Source organism: Elephantulus edwardii, unplaced genomic scaffold (genome assembly GCF_000299155.1).
Source record: "Elephantulus edwardii isolate Elephantulus edwardi_28Jun2011 unplaced genomic scaffold, EleEdw1.0 scaffold00097, whole genome shotgun sequence".
Lineage (NCBI taxonomy): Eukaryota > Metazoa > Chordata > Mammalia > Macroscelidea > Macroscelididae > Elephantulus > Elephantulus edwardii.
The window spans coordinates 1,691,336-1,709,142 of record NW_006399847.1 but is presented as its reverse complement, the minus strand read 5'-3'; the positions used below and the strand labels follow the sequence as shown (position 1 = coordinate 1,709,142).

General features: G+C 36.0%; 1 protein-coding gene across 1 annotated transcript in view; it reads right to left on the bottom strand.

Annotated features, from left to right (window-relative positions):
* SMCHD1 (structural maintenance of chromosomes flexible hinge domain containing 1) overlaps positions 1-17,807 on the bottom strand; it is a 166,750-nt gene that overhangs the window by 125,301 nt on the left and 23,642 nt on the right. Inside the window, exons 4-8 of the mRNA XM_006891422.1 lie at positions 15,046-15,128; positions 14,093-14,223; positions 10,941-11,055; positions 10,697-10,816; positions 1,017-1,183 (exon numbers count right to left, since the gene is read on the bottom strand). Of these exons, the coding sequence (XP_006891484.1) occupies positions 1,017-1,183; positions 10,697-10,816; positions 10,941-11,055; positions 14,093-14,223; positions 15,046-15,128 (616 nt within the window). The remainder of the gene's footprint in view (positions 1-1,016; positions 1,184-10,696; positions 10,817-10,940; positions 11,056-14,092; positions 14,224-15,045; positions 15,129-17,807) is intronic.

The window sequence follows — 17,807 nt, the reverse complement described above, 5'->3', positions numbered from 1 at the left end:
TCCCTTTTCAGCAGGAAGTAGCTAAGAGAATACACGGTCCCCTTTTCCTTATGAATCAGGGTGAAGTCTCTCTCAGTGAGGAGTGATAGGGAATGGCAAAGGACACACTGACAAAGGAGATTAATCAGAACTGGCTTTGACAAGCACTGTGGCAATTAGACAAAACAGACTTTCATGGGGGGAAAAAGAGGAATGAACTGGGGAAGAGGGTAGAGAAAATAGTGCAATAATGAATGGAAACCCAAAATCTCTGTAAATGTTCATTAAAATTAATAAAATTTAATTTAAAAATGGTTAAAATAAAACATGTTAAATATATTTTACCAACCAGTGGTGTCTCTTTGGGGACTAAGATGTGTCTGATACAGGCCATGATCTTTGCTATCACTTGTTATGCATCAGAGAGTTGTTGGACAATGACTAAGGAGGACAGAAAGAGAACTGATGCCTTTGAGCTATGGTGCTGGAGAAGAGTATTGAGGGTACCATGGACTGCTAGGAAAACAGATTCATCCTGGAAAGGGTCAAACCGGGAGGCTCCGTCTAACATACTTTGGACATGCTGCGAGGAGGAACAGGTCCCTGGAGAGGGACATCATGCTTGGTAGGGTGGAAGGACAGCTCAGAAGGGGAAGGCCCCCTATGAGGTGGATTGATTCAGTGACCGGGGTAATCGGGATTAGTGTTTCAGAGACGGTGTGATTGGCACAGGATAGAGCAGAGTTTAGGGCTGTTGTACGAGGGGTCACTATGAGTTGCAAGTGACTTGACGGCACATAACAACAACAACACTACTACCAGAACAAAAAGTTCAAATAAATCTGTGCATCAAATAATGCTCCATAAGCTAAAAGAAGTCTACAAATACAGAAAAAACTATCTTAACTCCACTATCAAATACTGGATACTGGACTGAAGGCAATGAAACAGAAACAAAAGGCTACAAATGTGTCTGTAATATCTTCTGCCTTAAAAGAGAAAAGCGGTCACGCATCCGGAGCCCTAATATTACTTACGCTAGTTGCCGGGTCCAAAGATGGAAATAATTTTTCAAGTACTGTATGTGTTCTGGTTGCACTCCTGTAATAACTACAGCCGTAAAGCTATCTTTCTCCTTTTCCTCTGAGATAAGATGATGTAGAAATCGTTCATCATCATTTGTAACGTGGACAGAATCAGATGGCTACAAGAGTGAATATGAACAACAGATCAGATACATCTAAATTATAAAAATAACTACTTACAGTAATTTAAACGTGATTCATTTGGACAGTTTCAGTAACAGGTTGAAAAATATTTTAGAAGAAATCAGGCTAACTGAACAGAGTAGCTCAATACTTGATGCTGAGGATAGGGAAATTTTTACAGAGATGGCTAAACTGACATACATAAAGGAGGACTATACTACCTCATAATCCTATCCCATAACAAGACAATTTCAGAATTAGACACACATAAAAAAAAATCCAACACAGCAAATAATGACTTTAAAATGCCTAAAAATTTAAAAACACTTACCATAGGGCGTGGGTTATCTACCACATACTTTGGTCAAGACCAACGCCTGACCCTCTAGGTTCAAGAAAACTAGGGGGCAGCCTGGATCTAGCTGGCTCAGCCATAACACACTGTTTAAAAGGAAGTAAAATCATCCTGGGCACCAGCCTACATTCAGAGAATAGCTAGAGCACGAGGGAGGAAGGTGTGGGATTGAGGACAGGAATTATCAACATCTCAATCTGTAATACCAGTCTACTATGTTACAAATTACATGCACTTACTGTACACGATGCTGTGACATAAAAAAAAATCTGTAATGATAAAGATATATACTGAAATATTATATCTAAGAAATGAGTTTTCTTTTTTAGTAAGTATAATGACTATTGTTTTCCTAACAAGGAGCACTGATAGGATAGTATGAAGCATTGTGAGCAAAACGCCAGGCCACTCTGGTAGTTCAAATCTACCAGCCACTACTTAGAACATACTTCTTCCTTGATCTATACAAGAATTAACAAAATCTGAAAACCCACTGGAAGGTGAGATATGAGTCAGTTCTGACTCCAAAGCAATGAAGCAAAGAGAGAGAATAAAAATGTGACCTATTCAAAATCATTTGAATATATCCTTATAAACTAAATCACTAATAGTTCAGCTACATTATATTTAATATTTTATGTCAACATTTGATACCTTGAATTTCATGCTAAATGCTATGCTCAAGCTGGGTAAACTCTGATGGCGGTGGTTTTGTTGTTAGGTGTCATCAAGTGGACTACAACTCATAGCGATGCTATGAACCACAGATCAAAATCCATATCCTCCATATCCTGTACCATCCTTATAATCTCTATTCTGATGTAGCCCACTGTTACTGTCATTATGTCAATCCACCTCTTTCAAGGTCATTTTCTCTTCCACTCACCCCCCTACATTTTTTAGTATGCTATCTTATTCCAAGAACTGGACCCTCTTGATAGTGCGCCCCAAGTATGTGAAACAAACTTCCACCTTTCTTTATCTTAAAGGAGCACTATGGTTGCTACTTCCTAGGACACAGAACTGCTGGCTCTTTTGGTAGGCCATGATATACTCAATACTCTTTGCCAATACCACAATCCAAAGGCATCAATTCTTCTTTGGTCTATCTTATTCATGGTCCAACTTTGAGAAGTATATAAAGTAAAAACACCATGATTTGGAGGTGTACTTTAGTTTTAAAAATTTTTTAATTTTATTTTATTATTTTGTGTGTGTGTACCATCAAATGGGAACTAACTGGTACAGGAGGAAATTGTCCTTCCTTCTTTAGCAGAGCATCTGATGGATTTGAACAATGCACCTCTGGGAGTTTTAAACCTTTTATCTTTACTCTTTATCACATTAAAGAGGTCCTCGACAACACATTTTCCCAGTACAACGTGACTTTTGAGTACTACTATCATAGCTGTTGAATGTGGATCAAAGTAAATAACTGACAACTTCAATCTTTTCTTCATCTATAATGACACTTTTTAAGGAGCACTTCTTCCAAGACAGGTTTGTTTGCTCTATTGGCAGTCCATGGTATATACTCTATATTCCTCACCTCCTGGTTCTTCTATAGTTATCCTTATTTATTGCTCAATATTCAGATTACGTCTTTAAACTTATATCCTTGAACTTTAGAACTTTGGAGAGGACTGTTAACAGTGGATTCTCCCAATGCAACAACATATCTGTTGATTTCTGGCTGTTAGGGTGGGTGGTGGTGACTGTGTATTCAGGCAAATCTTCAACGTTTACTTATATATCATGGTGTTGCCTATAGTACCAGTAGGGAGGAATTTTGCTTTCTTGATGTGAAATGTAATACAAATTGATGACTGTTGTCTTTGACCTTCTGCTTCTTCAAGTAAGTGCTTCAAGTCTTCTTCACTTTCAGCAAAAAGGCTGTGTCATCTGCACAACACAGGTTGCTGATTCTTCTTCCCCAGATGATGCCATATTCTTCTTTACACAGTTCAACTACTCAAATTATTTGCTCAACATACAGATTGAATTAAGTATAGAGAAAGGACACAACAATGACTCACACTTTTCCTGATCTAAAACTATGGTGTGCCTCTTTGCTCTGTTTGGACAACTCTTTATTAATGCACTGGTTTTTCAAGAGCACTATTTAATATTCTGGGATTCCTATGTTTACCATAAACTGTTATATTCCATACAATCAGATGACTTTGCATAATCAATAAGGCACAAATAAACATCCTCCTGGTATTCTCTGCTTCAGCAAAGACACCCTGCAAAGATATCTCTCCTACTGTGGCCTCCTCAGATAGTTTTCCTGACAGTATCCTACCAATGTTCTGTTCCTGTCATTTTTTAATAACCTTCAGAAATATTCTACTTGCATCTAGTGTTAATGATACTGTTTGATAATTTCTCTACCTGTTGGATAACCTTTTACAAAGTAGGAACAAATACAATTTCTTCCAGTCAGTTGGCCAGGTAGCAATCTTCCAAATATCTTGGCTAAGGTGGTGAGCACATCCAGGACTTGCACCTGTCAACCTATAATTCAACTAGCCTTCGGTCATTATCATTCAATGCACTGTATCTGTTCTTGAAATAGTTTTTAAATTCAGGTGGAATACACACAAGGTCCTATTTTGATTCCTATGGGGATGTTTCTATCATTTAATCTCTAGTCTCAGTTCTGTCATCAAAGCCAACCTACTTACTTACTTATGCTACACCTTTTTTTCAATTTTTGCATTCCTGTCATGTAAAAATTAGATGACACTATCTGGAAGAAGATGAAAACCAAAGACTATAGAACAGTGTACCCCTTATGAACCAAGAGCCACAGAAGAGAGTATCATTCATTCAGCAGTTGAGAATATAAAGGAAACACAGTTCTAGTACATATGATAGGAGATGAAGCTCAAGTTCACACTCATTACCAGGGGGTCAGATTCAACTAACAAGCTGACCTTCTGCTGGGTTTTTGGAGGCTGTGGAACACACAGGGGATTGCCTGTCTTTCTCCCTCAAAGCTGATGGTCTCTGATGAAGATGCTGTTATTAGGGTACTGCTGCATTGAGTATAACTCAGAGTGCCCCAAGAACAGAAGATCTGAGCCCTGTCCTATCCTGTGTCACTCTCATGAAAGATGAAGAAAGGAATTAGCACAGCTGATAACAAGTAGATGACAGAAGCAAATTTAAAGACCAATGTGGTTAACCACAAAAATTACAAATCCTTACTGCACAGTCAGGAGAGTCCACAGATTGTCAAGTATGGATGGATGGGTGGGAAAGGGAAATAAGAAAGGTTATATATAATGTTTGATTCAGATATACCTGCAGTGAGTTACTTATGAAACATTATACAGGGAAGTACAATTCGTTCAAATTGGAAATAATGGGTGTGCCAAATATGATCATTGAGTACTCAGCACTCATTCCTACCACTTTTTATTGTACCTTCCTGTGCTACAAAGGTTTCAAAAGTATCATTTCCCAAAATTCCTTGAAGTTAGCAGCAGGTGCAAACTAGATTTGGCTAATTAGCCAAAGATTTAGAAGCTAAAATGAGGCAGAGGTCATGTTCTGAGGGTTTTTTGGAGAGTTTTATCATGTAAGGTAACTGAGAGACCAGTATCCAGCTTTAGACTCAAGTACTGAACAGGAAGAATTTAAAGCATTGGGGCAACTGTGGCAGTGGTGGGCAGCTGGAGCACTGAGACTTTTCCAACTACTGGATCACAGATAAGGCAGGTTTCTTATACTGCAGTTTTTATGTTCTAGTTGCAGTTTTCTATGATCACAGATGTTGCAGCACTACTCAAAGATCAGTTCTAAATGCCCTAGTATCATTCTCTGATGCTCAAGCCTAAAATGCAATCCATTAGCCTTTCCAATAAACATGGTAACATTTCATCCTTTTTGCTTTACCTAAAATAGTTTGTTAATACACGTTTTAAAATGACATTTTGACTCATGTACTTTGAGAATGTTGTAAAGAAGGGCTAGTCCATGGAAAAAGATATGCTAGGAAAGGTTAAGAGCGGAAGACCCTCGATGAGATGAACTGACAGTGACTGCAACAATGGACTTGCACATATCAAGAGATTACAACAGCATCATATAATATAAATACATATTTTGTTATACATGTGATATCTACAGTACACACACACACACACACACATTTCCATCAAACAGCAATACTGCTGACTACCACTGCTCACAGTCAAGAACAACAAAGCCCAAATACACAAGGAAACAATTCGGCCAATGAACTTGATGGACCACATGAACCTCCTTCAGTCTCCATGACCTTGAAACCACAACTAGACAGTGCAAACCACCACTGAAAGGAATCTCAATAGAGGGCCCTGGACAGAGTAGGATAAAAACATGGAACAAAACTCAAAATCCTAAGAAAGACTAGGTGCACTGGTCTGACCAACAGTGTAAACCCTTGAGACTATGACCCATTGCCAACCTTCAAGTCTGGAAATAAACTCATCCTCATGGCCTGACTTTCAGTTAAACTACAGATTTGCCTAAAAACTAAACAACACTTAGTGGATATACAGTCTTCAGAACAATCACCTGTACAAAAGCAAAATTTTGCATTTGCCCAGGGATAAACTCAGACAATAGAAAAAAGATACAAAAGGAAAATGAGAAACTGTAAATATAGGGAGAAAGAGGGAAGAATGCCACTGTATCTGTTGTTGGGAAAGCAATCAAGTCATGAAACAAAAGATGTAAGCCCCGATGGAAAGAAAATTAATTTGTTCTATAAACTTTCATTAAAATCATACTAAAATGGTAAAAATAACCAAAACAATCAAAACTCAAAACAACTCCTGATCCACCAACTGAACCACAATCTGAGGGCCACAAATAAGTCAAGAGCAGAGGAAGAACAAAAAACCAAAATCAAAGTAGAATGAAAAGAACGAGTATGAAAAAGAATTAGGTACCTTATAAAAGAAACACAGTGGGTTAAGAATTCATCTGTTAAACTAGTGGTCAGAGGTTTGAAGCCGACATCCACTCTCCACAGGATACATGAGGTAGTGTGCTCCTGTGAGTATGGCCAGTTCAGAAGCCCTCCAATGAAGTCCCATTCTACCCCACAGTTGTCATGAATCAATGTGCTGTTTATTTTTTTGTGTGTCTTTTTTACATGAGGTGTGTTTTTGAGGGTATTTTTCCTACGAAGGCTTATTACCACTCATTAACTATTTGGTGGAACAAAACACAGAAAAAGTTAGTATAAATTAAAATCCAAAAGAAATCAATTCTATCCAAGTTTTGTCATATACATAGTTTTGAAAATCAAGCCAACTTTCAATTTCTATTTTTTACCAGGTTTAACATGACAATATTCAAGAATATGCTGTGCAGAACTTTATGATAGTTAAGTGACGACGAAATTGGGGGTAACTGTTGTTTTGTGCCATCAAATTGGAACTTATTCATAGCTGACACTCCAGTGAGTTTTCAGAAGCTATAAATTCAGAAGGCCACCAGGGTTTCCTAATTCAGGGGTTGTTGTTGTTGTGTACCATCACTTCGGAACCAACCCATAGCTGGTCACCCAGTAGGTTTTCAGAGGCAATAAACAGCACAGGAGGAGACTGCTCATCTTTCTCCTCTGCCTTGGCTATTCAATTCCTACCACTAAGTCACCAGAGCCTCCTTTATTTAGGGGTTGTTATATGCATAAAATAAATCAGCATACACAAACTTATAAATAAATTCAAGTTAAAAGACAAAAAGATGATAAACAAAACTAAAAAAATCTACTAGACAAAGGAGAACATCAAGTCAGGAAGACAGAAAAGTGGCCAATAAATACAAATATTAACAAATCCATTCATTTATTGACATGGTTAGGTTCCAATAACCAGATTATTATGCAAAAATCAGCATTATATGAAAATGGAGGAAGACCACATCAAAGTTCATGGTAACTACATCATTCCATAACTACCAAATACTACCATTAGGTAACTACCAAACCACATCTTAACAGTATTAGCAAACACTGTTAAGAAACCTACCCTAGCCATGCTGACAAACAACATTAGTTATCAATCAGTGTCACTTTAGTCTCACTACTTTGCCTTCATTATTGCCAGATATACACTGTTAATGTGTAAAATAGTTAAAGATTTTGTATTGTTCTCATAAGTGTAAAATGTCAGATAATGAAATAGTTCACAAGCAACCATTTACTGCTGTAAAGCTGGTTCCAACACACAGCAACCCTCCATTCTGCCTTCAACCAAAATCCGTCTGACATCATCTTCTAAACCCAAACTGGCAGTTTTCCGTTGGAATGTTCTGGTTCAGTTTGGTTTTTTTAAAATACTGTTCAGTAAGATATTACTTGCATGTGATATTAAGAACATACTTTGATAATTTCCACACTCTGTTGGATCTTTTTTTTTTTTTTAATTAAGGATGTATATCTATAGAAATCTCTTCCAGCTAGTCCATCAAATAGTTGTCTTCTAAATTACTTGACATGGACTAGTGAGCATGTCCGGGACTTGCATATGTTTGTTGAAACACATTAACTGGCATTTCATCAACTGGGGGATGGGGGGGTGGGGGCTCGGAGGCTGACTTTTTACCAATGTCTTCAGTGAAACCTGAACTTCTTCCTTCATTATCACTGGTCCTTAATCATATACTACTTTCTGAAATGGTTCGGTGTTAAGCAATGGTACAGTGACTCTGTTTTCTTTCCATCTTCTTTTGATGTTTCCTGATCATTCAAGAATTTGCTCACAGAAGCCTTCAGTGTTGCAACTGATCAGGATGACTTTGTTCCTTAGTTCTCTCAGCTTGAGTATGATTCTGACCTTTTGGTTTTCTAACTCCAGATCTCTGTACACTTTACTGTAATACTGTGTCTTCTCAAAACTGCCCTTTGAAATGTTCTGTTCAGCTGTCTTACCTCAGCATTCGTTCTCCTCATTTTGGTATCTTTTCGTTTCAAATCAAGTTTCAGAGTTTGTTCTGATCTCCATTTTGGTCGGTTTTTTCTTTTCTTTTTAAAGACCTTTCTTGGCTTTCTTCATGGATGATCTTGATGTCATCCCACAACAGGGCCAGGCTTCAGTCATTAGTGTTCAATGTATTAAATCAGTTTTGAGATGGTCTTTAAATTCAGTTGGGATAGACTCAGATTATTTTTTGGTACTTGTGAACATGATTCTCAGCTTCAATTTTAACTTGCCCAAAGGTACCTGATGATTTATTCCACAGTCAGTCCATGGTCTTGTTTAGACTACTGATACTGGTCTTCTCCATCAACTTTTCCACATATGTAGTTGATCTGATTCCTTTATAGGACTAGAAGTAAGTAGCCCATGTGTATAATGCTGTTTATGTTTTTCTATAAATTTGCAATGAATAGATTATTGGTTGTATAAAAGATGCACACTCAAGCTGAACAGGAGTGAGAAAGGCAAATGGGAATACACCCACAACTAAGTATAAATGTCATATAGACTATTTTTAAATGCATATTTATATGTGCAAAAAATATATCCATGAACATAATAGAGAATATAGAGTGAAAAGTTATGAAAATATCTCAGCCACAGTCAAACTCTTTGAAGAAAGGAACTGCTGAGACTTGGCGTTCAATTCCATGGTTCCGGGAGACATCAAAGGTAAGTGGCATAACATACAATATTCCATTCAACTTTGGTAAGTTGCAATAAGTTCTTAAAAGTTTGTAAACAGCTATGTAAGGCACAACTGTCAAGTCTCCTCTTCAGAACCAAGAAGTCAAGTCAAAGACGCACAGAAATAATTAGCTCAAAGGACTAATGGACCACACTTATCACAGCCTCAACCATTCGAAGGCCAGAAGAAACAGTACCAATTACCACTGCCAACCACTCTGAAATAAGCCCTAAAAGGATATCGCAGAGTGGAGAAGGTGAAAGAAAAGTCAAAATCATAAAAAAGGGACAAGTTCAGTGGTATGATAAAAGGGGGGGCATGAGATTATGACACTGTTACCCTTTCATCCTTGTATGTTAATCCTGTGGCTCAAAGTTTCTGCCAAACAACAGACAGGCCTACGCAGTGAAATTTCATCTCAAATATTTTCAGATTATTGGGAGGGGTCAGTTTCTAGAGCAAGACACCATGCTTTGAAGAGGGTCAGTAAAAAGAGGAAGACCTTCAATGACATGGCTCAACACAGTGGCTACAGTAGGCATAAAGTATATCAGAGGCTGTGAAGACAGATGGCCCAGGATTGGGCAAAGTTTCCTTCTACTATACAGAAAGTGTTTGGGTCAAAGTAGATGCAATGGTACCCAACAACAAGCAGCAAACATGTGATAATTTGCCCAGAGATGTAGCTCAAAAGGCAGGAAAAGGATCAGAGTGTGTTGTTACACTGTAAGCTTTGTAATCAATGTTAATGTGTGTGAACTATTAATGGAAAACCTCTAAGTGCTATAAATTCTCATCCAAATTACAACACAAAGTATTGAAAATTATTTTCACAATCTATCTGGCACAAATGGCAAACCTATAGGTAGAAGGTTTGAACCCAAACAGAAGTACTGTGGAAGAAAAAAACCTGGTGATACATTTCTATAAAGATTATTATAGACAAGGAAACCTTATGGAGCACTTTCACTGTTTCGCATGTGACTGCTATTAGCTGGAAGCAACAGTTAACCACAGCATTCTAAAAAAATAAACTGTAACTTTGAAAAAATTTTATGCAAAGATTTTCACTGCAACATTTTTTAATTACAGTAAAATAATGGAAATAATTACTTGCAGAATAGTTAAGTTGTAATGTGTATCAAAAAATTCTTCAACATGGGGCAATATTAAAAATATTAATAACAAAAACAAATTTTCATTAAATAGTCAAAATAAACCAGAATGAAATCTATCAAAATGGTTCTAATACTCTCCTCTGGCACATAGAACTATTTTTGTTTTCTTTATACTTTCCTATTATATGTTAAGAGTCCACAAAAAGCTCAAGACTATTTCAGAGATTTCTAAATTTTAAAAAACAAAGTCATTTTGAAAATTCTCCCATGTTTTTTAATAAAGAACCAACACTGGGATTTTAAATAGAAATTAGAAATAACTATCCAAAGACATACATTTATAGTAACTGAGCTAAAACATATTGTACCTTTCTGTTGCTAATAAATCCACTGTATATTGCCTCTTTATTTTTCTCCTTCTTCTCAAAATCTTCTTTAGAAAGCACAAGTTCATGAACATCTTGGGAATCTGCAGGTTTGCTTATCATCTATTAAATATTAAAAATAACACATAAAAATTTGTAATAATTAAACTAGTTAATTTAGAAAAAAATCAATCTCAAAATATTTTTATTAACTTTCATCTATAAGAAATCTTATCTTTTTACTTACTCTCGCTGACTGTCCCACAAAGAAAACCGCCTGCTTGCCACCAACACCAAAATAGGAAATGTCACTATTTAAACTGCGTGGCACAGGTACTGGGCGAACATATCCTGAATGATCACTAAAATAAAACAGTGTATTAATGCAGTGGTCTGTAAAAAGTATCTTGGGCTAATACTTTCATTACTTCTATTAAGTTTAATAAAAGAATCCCTAAGTGAGAAACAGTTCTATTCAACAGTGAAAGAGTTGACAGATAAGGCACCAACTACTTTGTTATAGATGCTGTGTGTCGTCAAGTTGGAACTGAGTCATAGCTAACTCTCCAGTAAGTTTTCACAGGCAGAAAATCACACAGGAGGAGAGGACCTATTCTCCTGCAGAGTAGCTAGAGGACCTGAACTGCATGTCGTTGGGATTACTGGAAGTTTCTTACTACAAGGCCAGCAGAGCTCCCTGTCAATTCCTGTAGGAGTTCTCAAAGTGCAGTTCTATCACCTGGGAATTAAAGAAATATAAATTCCAGGGCCCCATCTGACAAAATCAGAAAATACCTCAGCAATCTGTACTAAAGAATTATCTTTGTCCTTATAAATCTTTTTTGCCTCCAGAAAGTTTCATTTTAAAATGTTTGCTACTTTCAAATACGTTTAAGTATTTTCTAAATTATTTATGCTGAACAGAACTCAAATCCCTAAACAAGGCCAGACTGAAGTTCCTGAGATACCCTTTTAAAAAGACTTGGAACAGAAGACAATCTCAGAGTCATTCTAAGTAAGTGTAACCACATTAAAATAAACAATCTCACACATGAGTACTATGTTCCTTCAAGTAATCATCTATATGGGACTTATCAATCAACATTCACCATAAAACAAAGCTTACAAAGAAAACTGGTTTTCCATTCAACCTTATTTTATAACATTAATTGTAACTACAAGGTGTTCAGAGTCTTCTTACTTTCTCTCTGTAGTCCCCAGGCAAATGTTGTCCTTTGGACTTTAAGAGATTGACATTATAAAAATTCAACATACAATTATATGTTGCTTACTGATGTCCCGTATCTGCTTCCTTAAGACCTAGAAATCTGATGAGGTTTTCTACGTTGTTCTATTATAGCGTACCTAATAATTTGAATCAACTTGAAAATGCACTCATTTTTTAACTTTGTATTATGATTTAATTGAAAGTGTGGAAAGAAAACTGGTTTTCCATTTAACAATCATGTTTTGAAACATCCCCACATTGTAGCAGTATTCTTTGCATTTCTTCCATCTACTAAGGGATTAATTTAGAAGGTAAAGGCTGGGGCAAGATTTAACATGGTAACACTAAAATGAGGGGAAGCGATAGTAACAATTTCAAAGAAAATAGTGTCAAGGAATGAAGAACAACAATGAAAGAGACATCTTCTTTACACTGGTAAATAAAAGACTATAATTCTCTTGAGTTTATTATATTTAACTACTGAAATAAACAGTCTGATGTAGTTCTCATTGATAAGCCACTGTCATCAAGTCAATAGTAATCCACAGTGACCCTCCACATTGGTTTTCTGAGGCTGTAAATCTTCTGAGGAGACTACCTTTCCTCCTCCTTCTCATGAGTGGCTGATAGAATTGAACCACAGACCTTTTGATCTTATTGATACATTATGCACCACACCACCTGAGCTCCACAAAACTAGATAATTATTTCTACATCAAACTAAACAATTACATATACAAATAAAAGATGAGTATGCCTATTCTGTTGGTGGGTAATAGCTGAGAGCAAAAGAAAACAATAGTAATAGTTTCAGGATATGCCATCAACTTTACAGGGAGCTATTCCAACACTACAAAAAATAGCAATGTCATTTTAAAAAAAAAGTGAGGGACAGAAACAGAGTGAAAGACTAGAGAGACCTAACGGGGGGGGGGGATCTGATTTAAGTATTATATTAGAAAACTATATCAATGATGAATTTCCTGGGTGTGAGAAATGGTTTTGTGGCTACCTATGAGAATTGTCCTTGTTCTCAAGACTGCAGTGTTTAGAAATAAAATGTCATAAAGACCACAATTTCTTTTCAAATGATCAGAACATGCATGTGCATTAAGAGCATGTGCTTGAGTATGCATATACAGGTGTGTCTATGTAGACAGATAACTGATGAATATATGTAGAACTTACATAGATCCTAGTACTGTTCTGACCCATTCATTGCTTGATATTGTTTAAAATAGAAAAGGTAGGGAAAAGGATAGTTCCCAGATGAACAAGAGCTCTAAATAATGTTGCTAAAATTGGGCAAGGACCTTAACTTCCTACCCTTCCTTTCAAAAAATGCTTCCTAACTTAAAGAGCAAAACAGAATAATGAACAAACAGTACTTAAAAAGAAAGTCAATAAATCATCCCAAGAATGTTACAGGAATAAAACATATCTAAAAACATCAAAAGCCTGTTTTCACTGTATGTAATTCAGCTAATATACTAAAGACCTAAATCTTTATATCCCTGGTAGCTTTTACTACATGTCCCTACGAAATGAGGTGGCTGAGGGGTAAGCAATTGTCCTTTCAATCCAATGGCATGTCGTTAGAATCTATGAGATGCTCCACAGGAAAAAGATGTGCAATCTCCTTCCATGCAATTTATAGCCTTTGAAAACCTGCTTAAGGGTCAGCTATGAGTCAGTTTCAACATGACAGTACTTAATAACATTTTCTACAATCACATTCTGATAAAAATTTCAGAATCTATTTCTTACTTACTGCTAAAGTTAATGTCAAAGTAGAGCAACAGAGTATCCAAAGAACTTGAGCAGTTCTTTAAACAGTTTGCAAGTGGCAGCTGGTAATTTTAATCAGTAACCAACCCTACTGCTCTAGAGGTTACAGAAATTGTACCAAATTGAAATTAAATAGCAAAATACAGAGCAATGTAACTCATACTTGCCTCAAGAATGTAAAACGAACTGTTCAATGGAAGTTGGTACACCATATTATATGTAACTTTACCTGTTTCTAGGTATTCATCAGAAAAATACTGTAATCTAAAAATGTTTATAAAATCAAGCATCCCTACTAATACGGATTTAATTTAAAGGCATATTCAAGTTTTGCTTTATTAAAATTGCTCATTATTTTTTTAAAAAATGTTAAGTTTCCTAACCTTTCAAAGTCACCTTGCCTTGTAAATTTTGACAACCTGTACACAGCCCAGTTGTTAAGCTGTTTAGAAGTCATTCCTCTTCCATTATCTATCACTGCAACAGCAGGTTTTCCTTGTGTTTCATCAAAAAGCTATGAAACAAAAGAAGTTTAAAAAGGGAAAAGTCAAATCAGTGTTAAGAACACAAAATGGTAAATATTTAAAAAGCTATTTAATGGGCTTTCTTTTTTTTATTCTTTTTATTTTATTTTTATTGTATTATTTTTACGTGTACCGTCAAATCAGATCTGACTGGTACAAGAGGAGATTGCCCCCTCCTTCTCCAGCAGAGCATCTGGTGGATTTGAACTACATACCTCTGGGATTGCAGTGCAGTGTCTTGCCACTAGGCCACCAGAGCTCCTTAATGGGCTTTCTTAAGCATTACTAGTAGAAATGTAAATTAGCACAATTTTCTGAAAATCACTTGTTTCCATGTATAAAAAGCCTTGGAATTCTACATGCCTTTTAATCCAGAAATAGGCATGTAGAACTAATTTAGGAAAATTATTAGAGACCAATAAGGGCGTCTACCATAAAAGTATTGCTTAATATTGCAAAAAGAAATTTTTTAAAAATCTAAGTTTTCAATTATAGAAGACTAACTACATAATTCCTATTACAATTCATAAATCTACCACATTCTACATAACATTAATGATTTGGTAATGTTTACAATGGACTTGTAAAGGAAAACAGATTACCAAAGTAACCCCAATATGCATAACATGATCACCCCCCATGTATGTATTTATGAGTACAGAAAACGTATACAGTAAAAGTTATGGCCAATGACTAGAGACATCATATATTATTGATGCTTGATTTGTCTTTTTAATGTTTCTCAATCTTTTATGAAAACACTACTTTCATAAAAGGAAGCATTATACTGCTTTACAGTATTAACTTCTTACCAATTTGATCTGTATTCTTCTTATACCACTGTTACGAGAAGTAGCAGACAATGAATTGTCAATTAATTCCGCAAAAGCAAATGCTAGAAGAGAATGAAAAATTCCATGGCTTAACTTTTCTTCTAAACACGACATATATATAAGTTCAACCAAGAAAAAACTCTGTGAAGTACCTTAAGCCATCACTTTTATTTTGCAAAGAGCTAGAATTAAAACATTACCCTAATCCTAATGATACTAACACATTAATAAAGGCCATCATCAATCACCACCAGTATAAAAAGCAGTCATCACCCAGCACTTGTATGGCACTACACATACAAGTCAGCCAGTCATGATTCCTGGCTTCAAGGAGTTTATAATCTAAAGACAGAAAGACATACAGATGTAAGAAATGAAGACCAGAAAAACAGAATCAAGTAGCAGCCTGTAGTTGAAATTTCATCAGGTACAAGTTAAAAAAAAATTTAGAAGTATGGAGCAAATTTTTAAAATTAGTGATTATGAAACAATCTCTTAAAAGCTAATTTAGATATATTCTTACAACTAATAGGAACCTGACAAATGTCAGAACATGACTAAAATGTATAACTGACACTTATGAGTGGCATTCACTTCCAAAATAACTTGCCTTCAGAAACACTATGAATTTGGAGAAACGATGAAAGTTATACAATTGTTCAGGTCTTTCATTCATAGAGTTGCTATGAATTATCTACGACTCGATAGCACTTAATGACAACAACAACAACAACATAGAGAGCTCTGTGGGCTTGGTGGACAGAAAGTTATGCCACCAAGTCAAAGGTGGGTGATTTTAATCTGTGACCCTCAGGCCTGGTTTTAATTGGTTTTGGTGAAACATTCTTCTAAGTGGTAAAGCAGTGGTCTGTGCATTTACTGTATGGAGGTAACTCATGGTTGCTGTGATGTTAAAACACTGTGACACTGATGTGTCAAATGCGATAATGGTTACCCACAGTGGACAGTGTTTGGTGGAGCTCCATGATTAAAACAAGCTTGGACGCAGGAGTGGCATCCACCTCCAAAACAGCTTGCCTCCAGAAACTCTATGAACTTTGAGAAATGATGAAAGTTATACAAGTGTTCATTTCAGGTCTTTCATTCACAGGGTCGCTATGAGTAGTCCACAACTTGACAATACTTAACAACAACAACATTCTCCTACAACACAAACACTCTATTCCGTTTTTCACCAACTCTGCACCATTAACTACCGTGTTCCTTTCTTCAAGGTCACTATTCAAACTTACTGCTGTATTCTCTTTCTAATTTCACCTACATCCACTGACGTTTAATCCCACTAAAGCTGTGAATTAACTCTCAAAGTGGCACTCCAGCAAACACTTTCTCATAACACTTAAGAGTAGATGTGTTTATAAAATGGTGGAAACAGAGCTACAACCAATCAGATATGTGGTTAATATTCTAAAAAATGGAGGGAGGACACTAAAAGAAGTGGGAGAAAAAGACTTAATCACACAGGAAAAATGAGCAGAACTGAAGAGTTCTGAAAATGTCAAAAGAGTTAGATGAATGTTAGTATTGCCCCATGCAGGCACAGGCTGCAGGAGAGAAAAACCAGTTAAGAGACCACTATGCAATTCACTGAGCCCTTGTAGTTCAGTTCCTAAGGAGCTGAGATGCTAAATCAAAGGCCACCCCTCTGTGGCAGTTCAAATCCATGAGCAATTCAGAGAATCTCCTCTTGTGCACTTTATAACCTTGAAGGAACAGTGAAGTAAGAGGAAAATCAAAAGCATTATGGTCTCTCAAAAGTCAAGTGACAAAGTATATCAAATGATGCCAGAAGTAAAATGAGAACTGAAAATAGATTACTGCAGTTAGTGGCTGGTGACATTTTAAAAGCACAGAAGTGACTGAAGTAAACACCAATTCACAGCAAGTAGGAGGAAAGAGGACAAACAGAAGTACTACAGATAGCAAGCAAACATAGTATATTCTTCTGAGTTTTGTTTTACAACAATGGAAAATAAGTAGACAAACTGTTGAGGATGAGTGAGATAGTAAGATTTTTACGATGGGAGGAAATTTGTACAAAAAGAGCAATGTGGGAGATAAAAAATATACTTGCCAGTATTAAATATACTGCTACATGGGTTATTGTCAGTGCAGCCATTAGCAAGCTACTTAGAAAAAGGGTGACATCACAGAGTTACACAATTTGGTGGGGAAGAGGAGGGTAAAGGAAATTGTCTGGCACTGACCTGGAAAGACAGGATAATTAATGGTGGGCATAATCCAATGGTGATTTATTTTATAAAACATAATGAATGGGAATGTATGAAACACAATATAGATGAAGAATAGTGTGAAACATGATGTATACAAACTTTGTCAGCAAACCAATATAAAATAAAAATTTTTAAAACAATTATTAGCATCAGTTTCTTCTGCAAAACAGGGTCAATAACATTACCTATCAAATAGAATTAAATGAGATAATGTTCATAATACAGTTGGCACAGTGCCTTAATACAGACTGTAGTAAAAGTAGTAGTAATAATTAAAGATGTGCACAGATTCAATTTAAGAATATTCATTAATTTGTAACAATAACATTATCAAAAACCACCTAACCATCAAACAATTTAAGATCACTGCTCAAATAAATTATGCTACTTAAATACAACTAAACACAAGTATATACTGACATGGAAAGATGTTTACTTCACGTTTAAGCTAAAAAGTACAGAGTATAAAACTATATGTGTTTACAA